This window comes from Mustela lutreola, chromosome X, assembly GCF_030435805.1.
Source record: "Mustela lutreola isolate mMusLut2 chromosome X, mMusLut2.pri, whole genome shotgun sequence".
Classification (NCBI taxonomy): Eukaryota; Metazoa; Chordata; class Mammalia; order Carnivora; family Mustelidae; genus Mustela; species Mustela lutreola.
Genome location: NC_081308.1, coordinates 95,800,011 through 95,826,828, shown reverse-complemented (window position 1 = coordinate 95,826,828; position 26,818 = coordinate 95,800,011). Strand labels below are relative to the sequence as shown.

The 26,818-nt window shown below is 38.9% G+C and overlaps 1 protein-coding gene across 1 annotated transcript; it reads right to left on the bottom strand.

The window, feature by feature from the left end:
• Positions 1 to 15,838: 15,838 nt before the first annotated feature.
• SERTM2 (serine rich and transmembrane domain containing 2) lies at positions 15,839 to 16,111 on the bottom strand. Its single transcript, XM_059157919.1, has one exon. It carries the CDS (start codon positions 16,109 to 16,111, stop codon positions 15,839 to 15,841), a length of 273 nt encoding a protein of 90 aa, XP_059013902.1.
• Between the last annotated feature and the right edge of the window lie 10,707 nt (positions 16,112 to 26,818).

The following is a 26,818-nucleotide window of genomic DNA, read 5'->3' as shown; positions in this document are numbered from 1 at the left end:
GTCAAATAAATAAATAAAATCTTTAGAAAAAAAAAAAAGCTTACTACAATTTTGATTGATATTGTTTTGAATTTATCAATCATTTTGGGGGAGTTCACATCGTAACAATATAGAGTTCTCCAAATCATGTACAGGAAACATCTTTCTATTTATTTTAGTTTTCTATAATTTCTTTCAGCAATTTTAGTGTGCAGGTCATTCACATCATTGGTTATATTTAGTCCAATAGCTTGTTACTAGTATACAAAAATGCAACAGATCTATATTAATCTTATATCCTGCCATTTTGCTAAACTCCCTTATACATCTTAGCAGCTTTTTTTTTGGTACGTTCTGTTGGATTTTCTACATAGACCACCATGTTATCAGAAAATAGTCTTATTTCTTCCTTTCCACACTGGAGGCCATTTATGTATTTATTTTTTCTTTCTGGATTGCACTGATCAGAGTGTTGAATAGAAGTGGCAAAGCAGACATTCCTATCTTGTTCCTCACCTTTGGAGTGAGGCATGAAGTTTTTCACCATCAAATATGGGATTAGTGGTAAGGTTTTGGACATGACCCTTAATGGGTTGAGGAGGTTCCCTTCTATTCTTAGTCTGTCAAGTGTTTTTACCATGAATAAATTTTGTCAAATACTTTTTCTGTGTCTATTAAGATGATCATATTTTTCTCTTTTTAGTTTGCTAATATGATGAATTATATTGGTTTGTGAATGTAAATCTAACCTTGTGCTTGTGGGATAAAACCCACTTGATAATGATGGGCTATATTTTTTATACCTTGCTAGATTCATTTCCTAAAATATATTATAAATTTTTATGTGTATGTTTATGAGGTTATTAGTTTATAATTTGCTTCTCTTGTAATGTCCTTGTGTGGTTTCCATATCAGGGTAATGATGAGTTCAAGTATTCCTTTTCTTAAATTTTTTGGAAGAATTTATATAAAATTGTTATTATTTTTTTTAAAGCTATGATTGAATTCATCAGTAAAGTCAGAAGGGCTGGGGTTTTCTTTGTAGGAGGATTTTTACCTGTAATATATATATTACAGTTTATCTTATGTGATTATTCTGCTTTATCTTGTGTGAACTTTGGTAATTTGTGTCTTTCAGTGAATTTGTTCATTTTGCCTAATTCATCAAATTTATGGGAATAGAGTTAAATTATTCCCTTATCACGTCTTTTACTATCTGTAGAATCTGTCATGATATCCCCTCTCTCATTCCAGCTATTTCCAGTTTGCATCTTCTCTCTTTTTTCCTGATTAATCTCACTAGTTGTTTTCCAATTTTATTGGTCTTCTCAAAGAACCAGATTTTGGTTTCACTGATTTTTCTCTGTTGTTTTTCTGTTTTCTATTTCATAAATTTCTGCTTTGATTCTCATTATTTCCTTTCTTTTGCTTACCTTAGGCTTAATTTTTTCTTTTTCTAGTTTCTTTTTTTTTTAACTTTTTAAAAAAATTTATTTATTTGACAGACAGAGATCACAAATAGGCAGAGAGGCAGGCAAAGAGAGAGAGGAAGAGAAGCAGGCTTCCCGTTGAGCAGAGAGCCTGATGCGGGGCTCGATCCCAGGATCCTGGGATCATGATCTGAGCCAAAGGCAGAGGCTTTAACCCACTGAGCCACCCAGGCGCCCCCTTTTTCTAGTTTCTTAAGGTGCACAATGACATTACTTTGAACCCATCTTTCTTTTTTAATAGAGGCATCTTGTGCTATAAATTTTCCCTAAGCATAGTTTTAGTAGCATCCTGTAATTTTTGATAAGTTGTGCTTAAATTACATTTAGTTAAAATTATTAATTAATTTTACTTTTAATTTCTTATTTGATACATGCCTTATTTAGAAATATTATTTCATTTGTAAATATTATAAGAATTTCCAAGGATCATTTTGTTACTGATTTCTGATTTAACTCCATTGTGGTCAAAGGACAAACTTTGAATGACTTGAATCCTTCTGAATTTATTGACATTTATTTTATGGCTCAGAATATGGTTTGTCTTGGTAAATATTCCCTGAGCATTTGAGAAGAAACTGCATTCTGGTGTTGTTGGATTATGTGTTCTATACATGGCAATCAGGTCAGGCTAGTTGATAGTGGTGTTTAAGTCTACTGTATCTTTGCTAATTTTCTACCCACTTGTTTTACCCATTATTAGAAGGAGCATAGGGACTCCTAGATTATAATTGTGGGTTTATCTGATTTTCCCTGCAGTGCTATCAACTTTTGATTCATGAATTTTAAAGCCCGGTAATTTAGTGCATAAACATTTAGGATTGTTGTGTCTTCTTGATTAATTGACCCCATTGTCATTACAAAATTAAATATTTAATCCCTAGTAATATTCTGTTCTGAAATTGACTTTGATATTACTATAGCCACTCCAATTTTCTTTGTATTTTTTTAAAAAGATTTTATCTATTTGAGGGATAGAGAGCGCGAGCATGAGCAGGGGGCAGGGGCAGAGGGAGAAGCTCTGAGCAGGGAGCCAGATGTGGGGCTTGATCTCAGGATCCTGAGAATATGACCTGAGCAGAAGTCAGACACTTAACCAAATGAGTCACCCAGGTGCCCCATGACCTTACCCCCACTTTCTTTTATTTATTGTTCTCATGCTATATTTTTTCTATTCTTTTACTTGGGACCTATTTGTATTTTTTAATATTTAAAGTGTTTTTCCTGCCAGTAGCATATCATTGAGTCTTAACTTTTTATTCTTTTTAAAAAAATTTTAAAAATATCTTTTTAAAAATAATTTGAAAAAAAATATTTGACAGAGAGAGAATAAGTTGGTGGGTCAGAGGGGGAGAAAGAGAGAATCTCAAGCAGACTCCCTGCTGAGAATGGAGCCCTACATGGGGCTTGATCTCACGACCATGAAATCATGACCTAAGCCAAAACCAAGAGTCAGACACTTAACCGACTGTGCTACCCAGGCATCCCTTCAGTTTTTTATTCTATGTGACAAATTTAGATCTTTAGATCATTTGCATTCATATGATTATTGATATGGATCTCATTTTATCTCATTTGTTGGATATACTTAAGGGCAGTCCTCTGCTGGTCTCTGGGGTCCTGCTTCTTTCTTATTAACTTTTGTTGCATTGGTGTCTCCAGACTCAGCCATATCAATAGAGAAAGTCCACTGGCCTTTGCCTCAATACCCTATGCTATGGTTTTGAAAATCTCTTAAAGCTAAGGCCATTGTAGGAGTCATTTCATTTGCTACTCATATCTACAAACAACTATCCTTAACTGCCTGATAACCAGTGTCTTGAAAACCACTGTTTCATGTGTTTAACTTATAAAATTATCCACGTGTATAATTTTATTCATCGTTTTTTAATGGACATTTTCAAACATAACCAAAAAATTGAAAGCACTGTACAGTATGCAAATGTATACCCACCACTTATATTCTAAAATGAACACTTTGCAATATTTTCATCATACAACTTCCTATTTATGCATCCCTTTATCCATCCCTCAAATATTCTTAGTTTTTGATGCATTTCAAAATAAATTGAAAATAGCAATATAATTCACCCTAAACAGTTTAGCATGCATACCATTAATTAGAGCTTAAAAGTCTAAATTTTGACAAATTAAAAACCTGTGTAATGCTAACCTCCATCAATCCGTAAAACATACCTATCACCATAAGAAGTTTCTTCTTGACTTTCTCTGTTGATACCCACCCCCATCTCACCAAAAAAACTACTGTTTAGACTTTTTTCACCATAGGTAAGATTTGCTTCTTTTGAATAGCACTCTCAGATAGAAAAATAATGTGAGTCAAAATTGTAACCCACATGTGCAATTTTTTTTAAAGATTTTATTTATTTATTTGACAGACAGAGATCACAAGTAGGCAGAGAGGCAGGCAGAGAGAGAGGAGGAAGCAAGCTCCCCGCTGAGCAGAGAGCCCGATGCGGGGCTCGATCTCAGGACCCTGGGATCATGACCTGAGCCGAAGGCAGAGGCTTTAACCCACTGAGCCACCCAGGCGCCCCCCAACATGTGCAATTTTAAGTTTTCTATAAACCATGTTACTAAAAGTAAAAAGAAACAGATGACTAAGTTAAATAATGTGTTTTATTTAATCCAAAATTTCCAGAATGTTCCCATTTTCAACATCTAATCAGCATAAAAATCATGAATGAGATATTTTACATCCTTATTTTCATGGTGTGTCTTTAAAATTCAGTGTGCAATTTACAGTTATAGTACATCTTAACTTAGAGTAATTACATATCAGAAGCCCCATGTAGCTTAGTAACTCCCTGTGCTCAGTAGCCCCACATAGCCAGTAACTATTGGATTGGATAGCACAGTTCTAGAAATTAATATAAATGTGATCATAAAATACCTACCATTTGTCTAAGGCTTTTTTTACTCAAGATGTTTCAAGAATTTTAATATTTGTTCACATATCACTTTAATAAAAATGAGAAATAAAAACTGAAATGATGGAAATAAGATGTTTAAAAAGAGTATTATAGAAGATGAGAGAAAAGAAATTATACTGAAAAATTCTACTGCTCATTGTATTATGAAAGAGACTAAACATGCTGATGAACTTTACCCTTTACACTAAGTAAAATATCTTAATGTTGTAAGGTGAATCACTAAAAAATAGAAATAAAATACCTAATTTCCAAATTAGTAGAGAGAACAGAAAACAATAAAAAATTAAGCTACTGAATGAAATATGGGAAGGGGGAAGCAAATAAAAGCCAAGAGAAATAATACAATGATAATGATTAGTCAAAATATATTGGTAATCCCAGTAAATATAAATGGGCTGAACTCACCGGTTAAAACACACAGCTTTTAGATGCAATAAGAAAGCTAAATCTAACTAATATTGTACTTGTAAGGTACAAAGCTAAAAAAAAAAAAAGATACAAAGTTAAAAAAAGAACACATACTATAGGTAAAAGTATGTGAAAATATACCTGGCAAATACTAACCACAAGAAAGCTGTTGTACTTGTATAATACTACAGTAAACACTCATCAAGGAAAGTGGATAAAGCAAGTGTGATACAGTAGTTTCCCCTTCTCCATGGGGAATACATACTAAGAGCCTTAGTGCATGCCTAAAATCAAGGGTAGTACTGAACCCGTATGTACTGTCTTTTCCTATATGTGTATACCTGTGATAATGTTTAACCTATAAAAATAGGCATAGTAAGAGATTAACAACAATAACAATGAAATAGAAAAATCATAACAATATATTGTGATAAAAGCCATGTAAATGTGGTCTCTACATGATGAGATAAAGTGAGGTGAATGATTAGGCATTGTGATGTAGTGTTAGGCTACTATTGACCTTCTGACTGTACATCAAAAGGAAGATCATCTGCTTCTGGACCACAGTTGACCATGGGTAAATGAAACTGCAGAAAGCAAACTGTGGGGGGGGGGGTGCTGCTGTATATTTATACAATGGAACACAAGAGTGAAAATTAATGATAAATATCAGAAACCTAATAAGCATCATCATCATCATAAGTTGCAGAAGGATATGTACATTATAGTATATTCATATGAAGTTTAAAGGCATGCATTTTAATATGATATTACATATCATATGGACACATACCTATGTAGGAAACAAATTAAATCATGCACTGTAATAATGAATACCAATTTGAGAATAATGTGTCAAATGCTGGCTTCTCAAATGGCATAAAAACAACTTGTGGAGTTTATTTGGGGATAATACCACCTTCCCGAAGCTTTGGTAGTATCTCAGAGGGAGAAAGGAAAGGTCAGAATTTATTGAGAATTGGAAGTTTTGTTCAATGTGGGTCTTATAGTGTGGGATCTTGATTAGGACTGGATAAGGACCATGATGTAACAGTGCAGGACTGGTGACAACAGCAATGGGAGGATTTTGGGAGGTAGTCAAAGAATCTTAGGGCAAAACCTGTCATTGAGGGACGCCTGGGTGGCTCAGTGGGTTGAAGCCTCTGCCCTTGGCTCTGGTCATGATCCCAGGGTCCTGGGATTGAACCTTGCATCAGGCTCTCCGCTCAGCGGGGAACCTGTTTCCTCCTCTCTCTCTGCCTCTCCGCCTGCTTGTGATCTCTGTCTGTCTAATAAATAAATAAAAACCTAAAAACAAACAAACAAACTGCCATTGTAACTTTCTATTGAAAAGTTGGTGAGTCTTTTAGGAAGTTGCTAATAACAAACAATCAAGCCATTTGCTTGGACAAGAATCTCCTGAAAGAGTCATCATATTAATGTCAAGAATAAGGCATTTGTGGGGTGGGGGGGTAAGTCATTTCAGTCCTCAGTGTCCAAAGAGAGTACGGGTGATGACTTCAGTTCTCAGTAGTTAGCTCTAGGGCAGAGGAATAGAATTAAGTGGGAGAGTGCAGAAACATCAATTCTGCCTATAATATTTTATTTCTCTTAAAAAAGCTGAAGCTAAAAAAAACCCAAAAAGCTGAAGCTAGTATATTGCAAAGAGTTAAGACTTGCCAAGGTGTAGTAATGGATTTACAAGTAAAATGCGATATCTTTTCTAGTATTTCTTTGCACATTTCTGTAGGCTTAAAATTTTGAGTAAATTTTTCTTACAGTAAGTTCTATGCCCAATGTGGAGCTTGAACTCACAACCCTGAGATCAAGAGTTGCATGCCCCACTGACTGAGGCAGCCAAGTACTATTGTGGGGTGCATGGTTGGTTCAGTCAGTAGAGCATGTGACTCTTGATCTCAGAGTCATGAGTTCAAGCCCCACACTGGGAGTAGAAAGTACTAAAAACAAACAAACAAAACTTTTAAAAAGGTACTATTGTTTCATAAACAATGACCAATTCTTTATGTCCTTTTTTTCAGATGCCATATAGATCTTTATTTTTCTGATTCAACATCACAGATGGTCCAGTTATATTACAATTGAAGTAGTTGATGTTTCAGTACATTCTAATCATGGTTCTCAGGCCATCTAGTTCTACCTTGGTCAACTTCATAGGAACTCATCACTTCCCATGTCTTGTCAACCAAAATTTTACAACCTCCTCTCAATTTGTATCAATGTCAATTTATGTTGATTTTTTTTCTATTGAGAAGGTCATCTTGTATTCATATTTTCCATGGATTAAAGAGTGTCTTTTATGTAGAGATGTACACACACACACACACAGCTCATATGTTGTATGTACATATTTATACACATGCACACATATAGAATCTTACAATTAGAATTCTCCCAGGCCATCTTCTTAGCCAGTATATGAATTGCTCCTATAGAATTAAGTAGGAAGTAGAGGATAATGGTAGCAAATGGCTTCTGGAGTCATTTGGCGATGGGTTAGAATGTCAGTTCTGTGTCATTTATTAGCTGCATGACCTAGGGCAAGTTATTTAACCTTTGTAAGCCTCAATATTCTTCTAGGTAAAATGAGGATAATGGATTTTGTTGTTTAATGTGTATTTTGTTGTTTAAGTAAGAATGGATTTTGTTGGATTTTGTTGTTTAAATAAGAATGCATGTAGAATATTAAGCATATAGCTTAATATATAATGAGTCTTCAAAATATGTTAGTGATTTTTATTATCATTATCTCATAATGGTCATTAGCCTTCTTGACCTGTTTCAACAATAGCCTATTCTACAAAAAACAAACAAACAACAAACAAAAACCTGCTGTATTTTGGGGAATCTTCATTACTAGAAACATAATAAGCTAAAAGTCTTTGTCTGTAAACCCTACTCCCTTTATTTATTTTATTTTACTTTTCCAACTCCACTCCCTTTAAATTACAAACATAGGGTTCTCTGCTCTGCTGAGAGCCTGCATCCCCCCTCTCTCTCTGCCTGCCTCTCTGCCTATTTGTGATCTCTCTCTCTGTCAAATAAATAAATAAAATCTTTAAAAAAAATAGCTAGCAGATTTCAGCATCACCTGCATATTTATTAGACTGGTAAACAAGTATTGGATATTCTGGTAGTCTGAAATGTTAACATTTAAAGGGCTTGATTTAGGTGTGTAATTAACCTGTTTCTAGGCATCTAATGAGTTTTAGTATCTAAGGTTTGGGGTAAAAGAAAGTCTTTTATTTCTTTTATTAACCTTTGTGTCCAAGTTTCGGCTTTTGCCAAACTCACCATTTTTGCTCTGTTTTGCCTTCTGTGTTTGTAGTCCATCTTCTGTCCCTTCGTTTACCAAAGTACTGATATTTCCAGGCAGCATGAGTTGCAGACTTTAATGGAGGTTTGGGGGGGGGGTACTGAGGAGGGTTATATTTTAGGCTATCACAGCAAAAGGCTTAAAATTGAACATTAACCATTGCTGTTCTTCAAAGTTCTTCTAAGGGAGAATCTTCATTGGTTCTCCCTCTTGCTTGGTCCCTAGCCTCCTGCCATGTTGCTAGGTCCCCTTGTCTACTTTGTACTTTTTTTTACCTGTCATGTCTAGTTCATGCCCAACAATCCTTCAAACGCATGTTCATTTCTTACGTTACAGTTTATCCATCTATTTCTTGCTTCTAGCTCAAACCAGCTATACTCTGAGTGTTATCTTTCCACAACTGAAATGGCCTATTAATACGTGTTCTTCCAGATAAGGACAGTTTTCTTCCTGAGAGGAATTCTGCTTTTAGCTAGCTCTTACAGTAACACTCTACCCATGCTACACAGACATGGTATAAGGAAATATACCAATGTCCATAACAAAAGATCTATGGCATGTATGTTTCCACTAGCCTTTCTGCCACAGAAGACATGAATCAGCCACAACATGCTTTTCCAAAAATGGCTCAAAATCTTTCTCCTTCATGGTTGTAGCTCCTGCCGAAGATCCCTTTCCATTAAGGGTCCCGGATTCTACCAGATATCCCCTTCTGTGGTCCCATGATTTTGGGAACCAAAGAAGGTCCCAGCTGCTGAGCTCTGATGATATTACCTCTTCCCATGACTTCTTAAGCTCTAGGATTGGTGGTGCCTTTCTGCTTCTGCTCATCTGTAGGTTGTTTCACTCTTCCCAGTTTTCTTCTATCATATGTATCAAGTCTTTGTATTAAATTCCCTCCATTGGAAAGCTAGAGTGGTTTTGGTTTTTCTGATTGGACTGAATGATATAACTACTTTTAAAGCCAGTAGTATGCTTTATAGCTTTTTGGTAAAATCTTACTCAGGAAACCGCTAGTCAGATCTTTAAGCCATCCCAGTATGGCTACTTACTTCTGTGCTGGAGATTCCCTGTCTTCCCCACGTGCATGTGCATAAAACTTCTCCACTCTGCTCTTTGTTTAGGAGGCTGACCTCTACAAACTGCATTACCTAGGCTTGTTTGCCCTGTGGCATCCAGGTAGATTCTGTCTGCAATAGCAGAATGGAAGGTGGAGGACAAAGTGGGATATTTAATTCTTCAACCCCCTACTGGCTTTGTCTCTTTATCTAAGGCCATAGGTTTTTGGTTTCTTCCTCATGGCTACATGTCAGGCCAGATTCCAATCATGATTCCCTCCCCTTGCCCCCTTCAAGCCCAGGAGTGGTCATAGAAGCTTTCTGTTGCTGCTAGTCCTTAGGTGCTCTGCCATCTGTTGTTAGCCCTTAATCTTACCAACCCCTTTGTAAATCCTCCTTTCCTTAAAGTTTCTTTACTCTCCCTTTTTGATAATGCCACCTGCTTTCAGCTGGAGCCATGATCCACACAATCACATTCTTGTGTCTGCCAACCCACGCTTTGTCACTGCAGACTCTTGGGATCCTCTTTATATTATTCTATACCTGTACCTACACTGCCCCTTTAGTTTCTGGCTTCTGATTATTGGCTCTATTCCCGTCTTATTTCTGGTCCTGCTCTGAACCTTTGTACTTATTGTTTGATTTTGGTCTCCGCAGGCTGAAGTCCTCCCTCTCCCCAAAGGACTTTCTATTTCTGCTCCCAAGCTTCTCTGGGCAATCTTAGTTTGAAAACCCTTAAGCCTAATCTTCTTTCCAACCTGCTTGATAAGTCCCTAATCATCCCCAAACAGGGAGGAGCATATTTGGACTTATTCTGTATTACATTATTGTCCTTTCTTCAGTCTACTCTACAGCCTCCTCCCTGGGCAACCACATCCACGAACACCTCTGATGTACATATTCATGTGAGCTCTAGACCTGTATATTCAATGGTCTATTCAACACTGCATATAGATGCCTCAGAGGTACATTAAGTTGAACATATCTGAAACCAAATTCACATCTCCTTTGATCCAGTTTTCCTCCAGTGTTCTGTGTCTCAGTGAATAAAGCCACCATTCTTGTTCAAACCAGTCATTCTAGACTCCTTCTTCTTACTTACCCCACTTACTGCTTATCTAATTCACCACCAAGTAATGCTGATTTTATCTTCCAAGTCTATCTCCAAGCTACCCACTTCTCTTTATCCCTACCTACTACCACTTGGTGGCAAGTCTAAGGTATTACTAACCTTTTGAACCACTGCCATGGTCTGTCAAGTGGTCACCCTACATCTACTCTTGCCACTCTTCAATCTGTCCTCCATAGTCCTGCAAGAGTTCTCTTCCTCTTTGTACTAAAAATAAAACAAAAAAAACCCTATAGCATGGTCCACAATAGAAGGTTTTCCCCCTTCTCTCCTTTTATACACCTGTTAGATTTTAGTTTAGATAGTATCTCCTCAGTCAAGTCTTTCCTGACACTCTAGGCCTGGAAGGGCAGCATCCCTGCCATTTTATTTGTACCCAAGCACTCTATGCCTTGTCTTTAGAACACAGTATCCCCGTTACAATCTGATTGGTGTTGTCTATCCCAGTATGCTATAACCTTCACCAGGGCATAGGCTGTGCCTTGTGTTCACTGGCTAGCAGTGCTAGGAGGTGCTGAATAAATGTTGAATAAGAGAATAAATGAATGAATGAATTTAGGTACTCATTATCTTTGCCAGATTGCAAACTTGCCCACTGCAGATTAGATCTGCAGAACCTAGTTTAGTATACTGTACAATCTGTTTCTTTTATTCTCCTCTGTGTCCATACTTGATGTCCTCAATAATTACTGGATGTGAAAATGAATCAGAATACCTAGAATTGCTCAAGTTATCTTTCAAAATCTCCTCACTTATATTTAATAGGTGTACTTCCTTGTCCTGCCGTACCTATGTTCCATATTTTTGTCTCCTTTTCCTACAGGTACAACAATTCATTCTTTGTGGCTGGAGGACCCTCTTTTTGCCAACAATTCTCTCCCTTTTAATGTCATTGCATCTATTATAAAGCACAAATAGAACTGTTGTTTACATGTAGAACACTACACAGTTTTTTAAAAGTGCACTATTTTTACCTAAGAGGGGGGGGGTTCTCTTTTCTAGGGGTGAGACGGGAGATAATCATGCATATGATGAGGGATTGGCATTGACTGTGGGCGTTAAGTCAACTGATCAGAGGATTGGGATTTGCATTGTGGGTGATAATCCATCCATATTTCTGCCTCTTCCCTTCATTCATGTAAATTAAAGCTGCAGGATCTGCCTTTGTGTAAACTTCCCTACAGTCTGTTAATATGCATTGCTCTGGCTATAAAATTGAAGAGATGGAGGAATTCTGCCTATTTGTTTTGAATTTGGGCACAGGGAGTTAATCATCTAGAGAGCTCAATTGTTGCTGGCAGAACTTGGAGTATTCCAGCATGGAAAGCTTTGAAATATCTATTCAGTGCTCAGAAAGCAAAGCATGGTGGGATGAGTACTAAACTAGGAGTTCAAAGACTGACAGTGTCCCCTTGACTCAGCCTGTGTGTAACCATGAATGCCTCCCTCACCTCTGTGTTCACGTAACACAGACTATAATATCTCCACCCAGTTACTCACAGGGTGGCTGTGAGGATCAAATAAAGAAAGCACAGGGAAAGGTACATTAAGAATGATAACCTATGAGGGGAGGGAAATGTTGAAAGACTGATATTTTAGATGCCTTATCTCACTCTTTGATCACTTTCACTGGAAGCTGGCATTCATTATCTATTTTTCACATCTTACTACTATAGAAACAAGTGCATCAATAACTTTGCAAATCAGAAGAAAATAAAGGCTGGGAAATTGGGGAATAAGAAGAAATAACGACATCTCAAAATTATGAATCCCAAAGGGTGTCTCAGTCAGTTAAGTGTATGACTCTTGATTTGGGCTCGGGTCATGATCTCCAGGTCATGAGATCAAGCCCTGAATCAGGCAATGTGCTGAGTGCGCACGTTCTCACTCTCTCTCAAAAATAAAAATAAAAATTTACAAACTCCACAAATTGGCAGCTGTTCCAATTTATATCAGAGTGAAGAGACTAATGTTCTTTACATTCTTCAGACAATAGATATGTGTTATCAGCAAACCAAGAAGTTTATTTTCCAGGGATCAAAAATGACATGCTAAATAATAATTGAAATATTAGGTTTGTTTTTATACCATATGAATCTATCTGAAATATTGACAACTTCAAACAAAAGAAACCAAATTTTTTTTTTACACAGTTCTTCATTTTGTTAAAAAAAGTTCCTTTACTACAAATGCAGGTGAATAAATGTATTACTAAATATAGCCATTTCATTGAATCAAGTGGACCTCTCTGACCTACGTAGTAAGTACAGTGGGGTCAAAGTCACTTATGAGTCCAAAACTTCAGATTTGGCATGGATAGAAAGGTTAGGCTGGATGAACCCATCTTTACTTGATTAACCTTAATATTTCCTGCCTGATCCATAATACACACATCTTTTTACAATATACCTTGTTTTATACAACCCATGATTCTGAAATGTATTCAAAGTACATTTTTAGAAATTGAATTACTTTTAAACGTATTAGGAGAGTGTACCATTTAGAAAGTTCATATGTGAGTCTTCTTTTTATTAAGTTGAATTATATGAAATTGTGGAGAGTTGAGCACTTTTGACCTATGGAAATGACAATTTCCTATGGGCCCGCATAATAAAAAGTAAAGAATCACTCTTTCACCTTAAAACAGAGTACATCTACACATAAATAACCTGTTTATATACATTTAGGTTATCATGCAACTTTTGGAGAGTGGGGATGGGGGAGGGAGTTGCCAAGTCAGCATTTTGGATAGATGGATAAATTCAAATTATGCCCACTGATTGCTCTAGCTGCCTCTTTGAGTAGTAATATATGTTAATTAATATATCGAGGGATAGAATAAAATTAATACAAATGGAAAAATAATTGTCTTTACAGTAATTTTGCTATGATGAAAACATTCGGTTTATTTTCCTAAAGATTAAGTACCATGTGAGTCACCATAATGACACATCTGCTTAGATGCAGCTCCATTTATGTTATCACTAGAAATTGCGTGGGGGGGCGTTGGTTAGGTCACCATTTTAGTGCAACTGTGCTGTGGGTTTTGGTTAATGCTCAGTGAAGATCTGGATCCCATGGGGAAGTTGTGATGAAAGAGGGTGGTTGTTTTCCAGGTGAGTAACCTAATCATAAATCAGGACTCTTCATCCAAGTCAGTGATTAAAGAGCAGTTTTAAGCTCCAGAAATTAGGGTTCAGGAGGTCAGGTGAACAGGAATGAATTTGTAGCCTGTCTCTTCATCAGCTCTGGGAACAAGATATTGAATATCTTGCTAGTCACTGCTGTTGAAAGTCTCATCAGTTCCCTCATGTTATCCAGCCACTGACTTCCTAACCGTAAAGTGCATTCAAATACTGCAAGCGCAAAAGAGAGAGCCTGGAGCAAGGGGATATTTATGTCCTTAAGAAATTGTGGGAAACATTGCCAGCCCTCGATGAAGTCCATGTAAGGCTGCTAAGAACTAAAATGTTGAAGGGTATGTGGAGTCTGGCTTTGAAGGCAGACACAACTTGAACTACCAAATGTAATAATATAAGCGTCACTATGCGTTTTGGAAAACTTAATGCCTAAAGGGAAGTACATGCCCTATTGGAGTCTTAGCCTGCCTGCCGATCTCTTCTGAATGGCGCAGAAATCAGCTGCCAATTCTCAAGGTCCGCTTATTGTAACAAGTGAGCCAGAGGCACCAGACTTGCTGCTAAGTTTAGCTCTGCATGTGGGGATTTCACACTTTGCAGCCCCTTGGAGAGAAGAGTATTGGCAAATGACTCTGTATAAAAGTAGAAAGCACTTGGGAATTTCACCACCAAGCTAGATTTAGATCAGAGTAAAGGGGCCAATCTAAATTGGTAACAGACTAGAGAGAGCTGTGTGTGTCTGGCGGAGGGCGCATTAACCCAGTCCAGACCATTTCTCCCTCACCACACCCGCAGTTCCCGAGGGAGCACCCTGTGACATTTGATGACCCTCCTTTAGGTGCCAGAGAGAACTGACTATTTTTTAAGGCGGGTAGAATTATTTTAAGCAGGTAGAAATTGACAATGTGCATGTTCGTTTTTTGGCGGCAAGTAGATGACCCGCCTTCTCATTTCTAATTTGTAAACAGGACTCATCTCCTTTGGTTCCCTTTTGGAACATTCGTTTTTTAAAAAAATCAAATTCTGTACTATTGGCATACTAGGCTACTTATGGGAGTGGAATTTCTTAAAAATATATTTCTCTTATAGGTAATAAGCAAAACACTTCCTCTTTTGGCAGGGATCAGGAAGGGAAATGCCTTTTCCAGGAAAGACAAATGTGACATTTGAGGACATTGATCTTAATAAGGATTTGCAGGAGGGTGGTGTTTAGTCTTTTCCTCCTTTGTCTTTTTCTTACACTCAGATCTAAAAGGAGCCCTGTGACTAAATAGCTCTCTGATCATTTTTCAGAAAAAACAAAACAAAACAAAACAAAAAAAACCCTGGCACCCAGAGGCTTGAATGTTTTGTCCAAAGCCACAATCATACAGTGACAGAATACCAAGATTATTTCATTTCTGCTTTAAAGTCTAGTTGGGTCTTTTTTGCCAGGGCCATCTTTAAACAAAATTCATATTTTGGTGCAACTCAATCCTGGAATGTGACAGGGAGGGAGGAAAAAGGTAAAGAAACTGCACGTATAATGGAGGTTTCGTTGTCATGACCACATTTGGACTTACTTTTCACTTGGTTTGGGGGAAGCTCATGATTCCGGATTTTTGTAATACATCTGCCATTATCTAAGTTTTTGAAAGTCTAGTAATAGTAATAACACAGATATAAAATGCACATTTTCCCTCTCTAAATGAATTTGTTGACTAGCAGCTTCTTTCTGCAAACTTGCTCTTTAAACATCAACAGTTTCTTTAAATCTCTTCTTTGGTTTGGGACAAACCCAATGGCCTTGGATGATAAAATCATAGTTTCTTTGGGAAAAGGGTTTGTGGTCCCTTCTATTAACCTCTGACATGAATTAGCTTCATGTCAGCAGAGGCCAGTCTTTAGGGTCCAAGTGCTCAATTAAAGCTTGTCCTTTTCTCAGGGGTACTCTCTTTGAACCATTAACCCCCGTGAAAGCAGATCTTTCTTGTTCTCGGAACTTCCAGGGATCCTGTGTTTTTTACAATAGCTGCATATGAATTTCTGTGGTCTGAGGTTTGCTCAGGGCCCAGGCTCTCTTTGGTTACTATGGCAACCTGCCCTCCCAACCAGCTGCCATTTCCTTTATTCCTGGCACAGAATGAGTCTTAAGCCTTTTAGATATCCCACAAGCAGAATCAAGATAAAGAACAACACGCGCACACACACACACACACACACACACACACACAAACCATGAACAGCTTATTCAATAAACAACTTGTTGATTTCCCTACACGAGAAGCCACGTGCAACAAAATAAACTTTCCCCGACATCAACATCCAAGGGTTTACTGAGATCCACTAAAGCCTGTCGTCAGCCTGGCTTTACGGAGTGGGGATTCGACTCTGCATTTCTACATCTGTGAACTGAGGGACACTTTCGGTGCTCTCAGAAGTGATGGGTGAGATGACATGTTTGAGCCGAAGGAGCATCGTGAAGAGCAGGATGAGGAGAATGGCCAGGAGGCTCAGGAATAAGCCCACATACATGTAGAGGTTGGAATACTTATCTGAGGTGGTGTCGACCTCTGTTGCCAGGGTGGGGAAATGGGCCCGGCCAGTGAGATTTCCATGGTACCTGAAATGCACCTCCGTCATCACTCAAGACTTCTGTGGGTATCTGTTTCTCTTTGCCTTCTATTGCCCTCAAGGCATTCCACAGTCACTCAGACCGTCTCTGAATACACTGGAGGTGTTCTAATAATCTTACACAAAGCAGTTACGACTTGAACCAAGTCAGTGGTGCACAAGCAGGAAAATGGTGATGTTCTAATTTGGCAATGGCCACACTCTGTCCAGCACCCCTATCCCTCAATAGGTTTTGTCAGAAATTCTTAATCATTAAAAATATATATATATATATATAAATAACTCTTATTTTCCACAGTCCTACTCTCATACTGATTAAAACAAATAATGGTGAAACTGCTCTATAATACTGGTATGGGCACAAGAGATCACAGAGTGTGATATCAGGCTTTTACTCTACTTTGATGGTAGGAGAAAGGTTCTCTCTTTTACCTACGGTTCATCTAAGTGTGCACACTAATCACGTGGATTTAACTGGGTTCTTCTGTGAGGAGACTTTCTAAAGGATTTTGTGTATTTCAGGCTAAGCATATCTGAATTTTCACCCTTCTTATCTCTCAGAGTCTCCCCTCAGGATGGAGCAGGTAAGGTTCCTGCCCAGCTGCCACGGCTTGAGGGCTGTAAGTCGAGAGAACGTGTGTTGACGTCCCTCACTGTAGGCTGCAGGGAACGTGTTGGGTAATTCTCAGAAGGAGGAGACCTCAGAGATGCCCGCAGCACTCTGTCCAGGCTCAGAAGATTTGACTCTTAAGATTCTTCAACAGATTTATACTCCTGAAAATCAAAAACAAAAACAGAAGATTTAGGTATCTAAGAGAAACAGATGTCAATTTCTTTTGGGATACAAATTAAGGGACATGTTGCAAAAATGTTTGTTAAGGGCAAAGTAGTTTTAAAATGATATCCTGAGTTTTCAATTTGCATGCCTTTTGCTAAGTGGTAAATGGTTATTAAAGAAAGGAAAAATTCAGATCACTGTACAGCAACTAATAGCTAGGTTAGATTAGGATGGTATTTTCCAAACTAATTGGTCATAAGATTTACCCAAGGTACTTAATAAAATAAAGACCAAGGGCCCCAAAGTAGAATTCCTAAATCATAACCTCCATAGTAGGGGCCTGGAAACCACTCTAGAGAGTCAGATTTTATTGGTCTGGGGTGGGGTCCAAATACTGGTATTTTTTAAGAGCTCCCAAGTGACTCTCACATTGCAGCCAAGATGAGAACTGCTGCTCTGGCTTAACCAGGAGATTTTAGCGCTGAAATAAAGAAGACCTAGGGGTGCCTGGTAGAGCATGTGACTGTTGATCTCAGGGTTATGAGATCAAGCCACACGTTGGGCATGGAGCTTACTTAAAAAAATAAAATAAAGAAGACCCAAATCTAAGGCTTCATTTTTCAAACTCCAGGACCCCTGCCATGATTCACTTTAATGAATCATAGAATTTTTAGGAACGCAGGCTTCCCCCAACTTTGTTTTTGTGTTTTTTCTCTCTCATTTAGGTCTGTGGAGTGGGGATGTACTTTTTTAAATAGATTTTATTTTTATTTATTTGAGAGAGAAATAGCAAGAGGGAGCAGAGCAGGAGGGAGGGGCAGAGGGAGAGGGAGACACAGGCTTCCCACTGAGCTGGGAACCTGATGCAGGGCTCAATCTTGGGACCCTGGGATCATGACCTGAGCCAAGGACAGATGTTTAACTAACTGAGCCATCCAGGTGCCCCAAGAATGTACTTTCTTTCCCCAGTATTTGTAGATCAGAAGGAATTGAGAGGGTATGTCTGTTCCAAACAAATAACTATACCTTCCATTATTGGTAAAGACAGAGCCTTGTCTTTATTGGTAAAAACATTGCAGTGTGTGATTGGGGTCAACTACTTAATGTTGACATCTTCCAAAATGATTTAGCTTGTCATGCTGAACATGAATTTTGAATATGGATGACTAAAATAACCAATATAAACCCCCATCACCCATCAAGCTTCTCTGTGTAGTAGTAGGAGAGAGCTGACAATGTAGCCTAGTTCTGTCTCTTGTTAACATACCAGAAGAGAGTTCATAGAAATAGCTCCCACGATCATACTACTCTTACAATAATCTGAAATTGTGCCCCTAGCCTGGGAGCACTTAAAATTTGTATTCACTTGTCCATACTATACTTTCTGTAATCAGCATTCTTAGTCTACCAATCTACTGCTCTGTCTAGCAGAGCCATCTGGTTCATAAGGAACAAGGGTGAAAAGACAGGCTATCTTCTCACTGTCTTTGGACCAAAGGTCTAGGAAACATTTTTCCACTACTTAAAGCTACATTTATCTTGATTTCTGTTTCACTAGCAAGTAGAAAAGACAATCACAGTAGATATCCTTTAATTCCCTAGAAACACCATCTCTCAAAGGCAATGGTTCATCAGAGCAGCTTGTTACCAATGCAGATTTCAGGTCTGTTCTTGGGAGCTGCTCCTCCACAAATGACTTGGTCCTTGACCTTGCTTGTTCTCTTAAATCCAGTTTTTCTCAAGGGCGTGATACATGGCTCAAGTCCCCCATGTCATTTGAAATGTAGATTTCTAGGCCTCTCCTTGGGCCTCCTGAATTCTAATAGCTTGGATCATGGCCCAGGAATATGCATCCTAAGCCCAAGTTTTTCAAGTGGTTCTTCGTACACCGAGTTTTCAAAGGTAACTGTAGGTTTTTCTCTCTAGATATCCCAGCCAAAGAACATAGCTAATCGGTCTTATCAGTGGATTGGGGCCCTAATTAAAAAAAAAAAACAACTATTTAAAACAGCGTTCTGGGTTGAATTGTGTTTCTCCAAAACATATGCTGAAGTCCTAACACCTTAAACTGGTGAATGTGACCTCACTTTAAAATAGGCTCTTTGAAGATGCAATCAAGTTAAAATGAGGTCATTAGCTTAGCCCTCATCCAATTTGACTTGTGTCCTTATAAGAAGGGAAGACAGAGACAGAGATTGGAGTGATGTATCTGCAAGCTGAGGAATGCTGTGGGTTGCCAGCAAACCATAGAAACTAGAAGAGCCAAGGGAGGATTCTACCCTACAGACTGCAGAGAGAACATGGCCCTGCTGATGCCTTGATTTCAGACTTCTGGCCTCCAGACCTAGGAGAATAAATTTCTGTTGTTTTAAGCCACCCTTTATGTGGTACTTTGTTTATGGCAGCCCTAGGAAACGAATACACAGAGTCATCACCCGGAGTCCCTAGTGTTTTGGAACCCCTGGGGCAGTGTTTCTCGATGTGGTCCCAGGAAGTCCCTTCATCAGAATCACTGGGAGATGCTTAGGACATGCAGACTGCAAGGTCCTCTTCCTTGTTTTTTAGATCAGAATCTCTGGGGCTAGGACCCTGAAATCTACATTTGTGATAAGGTAACCACTTCGAATTTCGAAGCACACTCTGCAAGGAATGGTTTCTAGTCCCTGCTGCCCTCAGGATCCCTTAGGAAGAGGTTTGAAAATGTGTGCACCAGGTCCTTCCCCTAGAGGCTCGGATTCAGTAGGTCTGTGTGGGGCATGAATGTCTGTAATACTTAAAGCCCCACAGGTGACCTTGATCTGTAGCCGGGGCTGAGCAACACCCCTCTCCAAATACAGGAGAGTGCTTCAGATTCAGGACTCTGATGGTCCTGGGCAGCCCACATAGAGGAGAGAAGTGGAAGGAAAATAAACACTCACTGTTGGTGTCAGCCAAGGGGAGATGCCTCTTTAACGTTGGAGTATCTTTTTAGTCTACTGCAGACCTCAACCACACAGATTTGCATACTTCATAACATGCATGGAAAAAAAATAACACTCATGGACAAACATCTGTGATCAAACACCCACCAACTTTCAGATTGACAATGATTAATAATTTCCATAGATATCTACCTAAGCTCTTCCCCATCTTGTCCTACTGCTTACTGCTCCCCCCAAAATAATCAATACTCCAAATTTTGTGAATCATTACCTTGCTTGTATTTGCACACACACACACACACACACACACACACCTATGCCTAAATAATATGTTGTTTAGTTTTGTTTTTAACTTCATAAAAAAAGTATCGAGCTCTTTTTATTCTGCATTCTATTACCATATGATTTCTCTACAACTTATCAAATAGGGTGACAAAGGAGTCAAGTTTTGGAGGCCCACATATTGTTTTTGTGGATTGTTATTGCCTTTGGACTTCACACCATTCTCCTTAGCTTGGCATTCAAAACTGACAATGCCCTGGTCCTGGCTGACTTATATCCTTCCACTACCTTCTGTTCTCAACAAGCTGGAATGTTCACTATCACCTACATCCCTGCCTTCCTTTTTTATTTGACCAGTTCCTTTCATCTTTACATATCTCTGTTTGGGGAAATGCTACCATTCTTCATGGTTTGGCTCATGAAACTGACCTTAATTTCCCACCTAAATCCTAATTTCCACATGTTCTGTATCACTCTAAGAGAATTTACATGTCTAATATTGTAAATATCTATTTTATGTGTTTCCCCCCAAGTGGTAATATATAAACCCCTTGAGGATCTTTTTTCAACATTCTATCCCTTAACCTTGCTCGCAGTAGCTGTTTGATAATTATTGAATAAATGCATGGGTACAAAGAAATGTACCTGCACTGACAATTTGAAGAGAAGCATAGTTTTATTTTTGTTCTGACTGCTCATATACCTTGGAGAACAGCTGGAAATTCCCTTTTCTTTTCATTGCTCTTTCCCATCTCTTACTGTGCAAAGGAAACTAGATTCCTGATTATAATCTGGAATTAAGGAATAATCACTGTTAGAAACTCTGCTCTTGAATTACTACTATCCATTATATAATTTTAAGGAACAACATGGGATGGGTTTATAGACTTACATTTTAGGAAGTTTAATTGTGTCTATAGATGCTTTTCAGTAACAACTGATAATACGTTGTTGCACATTTGACCCTGAATCTTCTTCAGGTCTGAATATTTATTAAATATTTATTAGAATTCTCTAAAGCTTGGAGAAGTCGTGTAGAACAGTGATCTCATGTCCAGTTGTCAATCTCTTTACACATTCCATTTGAGGGTTTGGAAAACTAATCACATATTTCTTAAAACCTCTATAGTTTTGCAGGAGACCAAACACCCTGGTGAATTCAGAGAGGTCTATTGATTTAATTTCTGAAATCCATTAAGGACTTTGAGATGAGTAAACGAAAAGTGAGGTACTGGGGAATCCCCTTTGTTACTCTGGTCCTGTACCTGTGACAGCTTCTTGTCAGCTTTCCAAACAGGATTGCCATAGCTCCCATTGCTAACTAATTAATGGGTTGCACAGATAATGTGATTGCTCTGTTCAAAGCTATGCACTATTCGTGAAGAAAAAGCACAGCGCAATTTCAAAAGGAATTGACATTCTATTGCTTCTGAAGGATTTGATTTTCATGGAAAGACCCTTACACAATTTTAGTATCCTGCAGTCTTTACTTAGAAGCTTATAAAATAATCACCAGACTCCAGTCTTTGTAAAAGTGATTGAAAGCTGTGGAGGGATAAGGAGGGGAGTGCGGAATAGGAAAAAGGGTAAGGAATTAGGGGGGGAGGGGAAATGGAGAGAAAGTGGGAGAAGGGAAGAAAGGAAATGTGAGGAGTAAGATGATGAGGGATGTATGAATAAGAGGTGGGAGAGAATGATTGACTATGAAGCAGAGATCGAGGTAGGGATGCAGGAAAACATTGGGAAAGGAGAGAGGAGGAAAAAAAGGGGGAGGGAAGTTTGGGGGAATCACAAAGGCAAAGAGATTAATTTAAATAATGGTCCAATGTCCACCATTAACTTGAACATTTGGTTCTCTTCACGTTTCTAATGTAAATCAAAATACCCACAAGGGATGTGAATGCACCTTTGGTTTTCTGATTGCATGTTTTGTCATTAACTTGGTAAATAAAACTCTTGGTAACCAAAAAAGAAAAAAAAAAAGAATTATTGTGTTTTGGTCTAAACATCATAATGCTAAGTCTTTGGCAATGTTCCAGATCAACATAGTATACGTAACCTCACAGAGGTAAAATAATGTGCCCACCCAGATCATGAAGGGAATGTGGAGCTTTCTCCATCCATCTCTGAAAGGGATCCCTTGGGTAAAGCTTGTTCCTAATAAGAGCAACAAAGTTCTGCCTGGACCACCTAAATCAGTTCCATATTTATTCAGCAAAGCTTTGGGTACCCACCACCTACCAGGCACTTGGCTAAGTGCTCAGGATATAGAGAAAAATGGACCCGGACCCCACTGTTGGTCCTGAAGGAGCTCCTAGTAGTTACTTTTGCTTTGTTATTTAACATGATAACGTTCTGAAAACAATTCACCTGGTAACTTTGCATTTTTCTGCAATTCCCAGAGATAGGTAAGGAAAATGATCAGTGAAACAATTCAGACAAGAGAGCCCAAATGATCAATTGCAACAGCTTGCAGGAGTGAATGCAGGCATTCCATTTCGTATTTACCTGCCCAGTGTGAGTGTGAGAAAACTGAGGGAGAAGCTGTTAAGAGTATCTAGTTTCACATGAGCCCCATGGAAAACAAAACAAAACAAAACAAAACAAAACAAAACAAAACAAAAAAAACAACAACAATTCCAGCAGCAAGTGCTTCTTCAATGGCTAGAGCCATTAAGTAATAAGCTTTCTCAAGTGGGAGTTGCTATATCTTCTGCTGCAGATGGTGCCTATTTGTCACACCTGCCGATAAATAAGATAATGCCGCTCGTTTCACCGTGAATAACATCATAATATTTCCAAATCTCTCTTACCTTTCCTGGTTTACGGGATGAATGGGGTTGGCCATTTAAGTATCTCTTTTGAAGCTTGCACCGACAGGCAACTTGTTCGGGAACACCTCTGGCATATCTGGAAAATAAAATGCAAGCCTCATTTTGCCAGAGAAGCAGGACAATGTTCGTGCAAAGTATGCTTTCTCTCTCAGTCTCCTCAAGAGTCAGACCTTTCCAGCGCAAACCCAGAAAAGCACCTTGCATTAGTTACTTAAAATGCCAGTTGCCACTTATGGCTTCAGAGGGCAGTTTCAGATGCCTGCTCCTTATAAACCCCAAAGAGCCAAGAGGGGTGCCTGTGTGGATGTGCACATACCGTCTGGAACACTTGAATGCAAGCAGTCTGAGCACTTAAGTCCCCAGGTCCTCTTTCTGCAGGCAACAGTTTAGAGTATGCAGGAAAGGTAGTGAATCAGCTTTGCTCTGCCTTCGCAGTGTGTGCCTGTGTGCCGCGGAGAGGGAGGAGATAAGAGAGAAGCTGAGAGGCAAAGTTTGTATAAGCCTTCCACTTTAACCCTTTCGAGTCTCCCTCACACAGCTGTAGGATTAGCAAAAACTCCCTGTCTTTGTCAAAGCTTCTCCATGTGTCATTTAATAGATCAGAGGTCTTGCTCAAATCAGGAGGCTTTTCATCCAAGGTCTGATAGTAATAGATGCTTAGAACTGAAACCAAGCATGCTGGCATGTAGTGGGATTTACATGATTTCATCTTTGCAAACAGAGTGGATGCAGAGGTGTGTTCCCAGGTTCGGGAAACCTTTTTCTTTCTTTCTTTCTTTCTTTCTTTCTTTCTTTCTTTCTTTCTTTCTTTCTTTCTTTCTTTCTTTCTTTTGTTCTTTTTCTTTCTTTCTTTCTTTCTTTCTTTTTTTTTTGGCACCTACTGAATACTTTTATTTTGAATTCTTATGGAAATGTAACATCAGTTTTGGAATCTAGGTCTGAGTTTCTCGTTGGACGTCTAAGCAAGTGCAGAATATCTTTATCGAAAGTGTATGTGTCCCGGGTATGCGTTCTATTATAAATGGCATGTCCACCTGTACTTGAAATGGTTCTACTGTGTTATAGATACTGTGGTAGGAGGAAGGGGATTAACATTTCTTGGGTGCCTACTCTTTTCAAGTGATTCATGTAGAGAACTTCACTGAACCCTCACAACAGCCCTATGACCTGGGTATTATTATCCTCACTTTACAAATTAGGAAACTGAGGCTCAAGGAGGTAGTATCTTGTGCAATTTAGTAAGCTTGGAGCAAGTATTCAACAACAAGGCAGCATGATCTCAAATTGTCTGCTCTTTAAGCAGTGGTTCTTAAACCCTTGTGGGTCTTGGATTCCTCTGAGAACCTAATCAAAGCTGTGGGCCTTCCCCCCCTCAAAAATAGGCATAGAATTTCCATGCTCCATGGCCCATGGGTTAAGAGCAGCTGAATGGACCTCATGTCACTTTTCCAATATTATAACATTAGTGCATTGTTCATTCAACAACTCATGGTCATCAGCAATTTTTACTACAAAATTGGTAATAATAGTATACAATAATAATAGTATAATAATGGTAGTATATAATAATAGTGTTATGCCAGTATTTAAGAAATTCCCCTTAATCCCCAAATTCTAACAAGCCTTGCATCTTCTGTATTTTCCTCATTCTGGGAGTTATGGTGGGTGGAGTCTCCCCTTCAAATCCTTTTTTTTTTTGGTTTTTTTTGGTTTTTTTTTTTTTTAAAGATTTTATTTATTTATTTGACAGAGAGAGATCACAAGTAGTCAGAGAGGCAGGCAGAGAGAGAGGCAGAGAGAGAGGAGGAAGCAGGCTCCCTGCTGAGCAGAGAGCCCGATGCGGGACTCGATCCCAGGACCCTGAGATCATGACCTGAGCCGAAGGCAGCGGCTTAACCCACTGAGCCACCCAGGCGCCCCTTTTTTTTGTTTTTTTTTAAGAATTTTATTTATTTGTCAGAGAGAGAAAAAGAGAGCATCAGGCAGAGGGACAAACACGCTCCCCACTGAGCAAGGAACCTGACCTAGGGCTCCATCCCAGGACTCTGGGATCATGACCTGAGCTGAAGGCAGATGCTTAACCAACTGAGCCACGCAGGCATCCCTCCCCCTCAAATCCTTAACATTTTGTTGGCATAATCTAATACCGTATGGACTCTGCTGGGGTTGCTCAAACTGGAGTGGTATGCTCAAGATTCATGAAATTACAGGGTAAACATAATGCATTTTTCTGGAGGATTAGTTTTACTTGAAACTTCAGCAGGGAGGACCTAGGTAATTTGAGCGATAATTTGCAATACAGTTTCTATGAAAAACACATATTGTAGAACAAAATACACATTTGATAAGCATTTTTACAATCAAGTGTGAGACTTAAGAGAAATTTTGCACTTAGGGCGGGACCTTTTCAGGCCACCCATCTTCTCTGTGGAAGCATGTTCATTCTATTCTGCCATCTGGGGTATTTCAGTGGAGAAATTCGAAGGTTATAGTGTAACAAATACACCATGGATTTTGAAGTCAGATGGACCTGGATTTCAGCCTCAACCTTCATCTGTATTTTCAGGGCTACCTTGAAAAAGCCAATAAATTTCTTTGAGACTAAGTTCTCTCATGTGTAAAGGTAGGAAAGACTCTCATCACGAGAATGATATGAGGAAATATCTCTGAAGCAAGCCCTACATGTTAGATGCTCCGAAGAGAATAGGGCTACTTATATCAGGTTTCACCAAGTCTAATTTTTTCTTTCCTAATTAGAACAAAATAAGCCCTAGGTAACATGATATTATTGAAAGTCAAGTTTCCAGGGAGACATAAAAGGTTCCCCTATCTCAGATTATCATATACAGAATTTATAGAGAAAATGTTCCAGAACAGATTCCAAGAAATAAAAAGAAGCCTGATTGTGGAGGAAAGTGGGAAGGAAAACTCGTGAAAACATTTCTTTCGAGAGATCTGTTGCCAGGCTAAGGCTTCACACCACCTTCCACAGGAGTGCTTGGATACATGACATGTTACCTCCTTCACTTCAACCCTAGTGAGAGGGTGTTTCACTGGACCATGCAGAGAGCTTGACATTTGTTCCCTGCAGTAAAGGCAGAGGATTAGGGCTGTCCTCCACTCTGAGAAAGCTAATGTGGCCCTTGGCAGGAGGACAGGGTTTGCTGTGTTGGGATTGGCTGACATTCCCAGGATTTGTCGGGGCAAGGGATGTTTGAGTGTTTCCTGGAAAACAAATGGGGGTCATTCAAAAGAAAGAGCCAAGCTGGGGTCACCCTGGACCCTGTCTAATAGAACCACCTAGAGGGGTGGAGAAACCCCAGCAAAAAATAGCTGGAGATAACAGTCACATTCTCAGGGGCTGAAGAAGGAGTTGTAATCTATGAACCTGAATAGAGATGCATCAACCCAGGGCTCCCAAATTGTACAGGAGGAATCCGCAGGGATGGGGGCCTTTAAAGAAGCCAAAGAAGAGCCAAAGACCCAGAAAGTGGGAAGCCATTCATTCTACCAAGGAAGAATTGACTAATACCTTTACTGTCTTCTCTATTCCTGCTCTGCCCTGGTGAGGGTCCAAATAGGAGTTGATAAGTGGAGAGAAAAAGAAGAAAACCCAACAGCCTCTCCTTCTCCAAAGGCAGGTGGCCATGACCTATAGGCCTTGGCATGGAGTAGGAAGGGGAACCTTATTTCTCAGTGAGCCTGAATAATTTGATTCATATCTCGGACTGAATATGCCCTGATTACTGAACCAAGTTCGTGTTTTGTGACTTTGAGTGATCTGATGACTGTTGATTCTCGAAGAAATGAACAGAAAAGTCATGTGGTCTGCCCAAATTTCTATCCAAGGGAAAAATTTACCCTAATGGAGTACATTTTCTTTGCACATCGGGAGACAAAA

Bases quoted from the DNA above. Each gene is read 5' to 3' on its own strand.
- SERTM2 (XM_059157919.1), bottom strand. From the start codon at position 16,111: ATGACGGAGGTGCATTTCAGGTACCATGGAAATCTCACTGGCCGGGCC.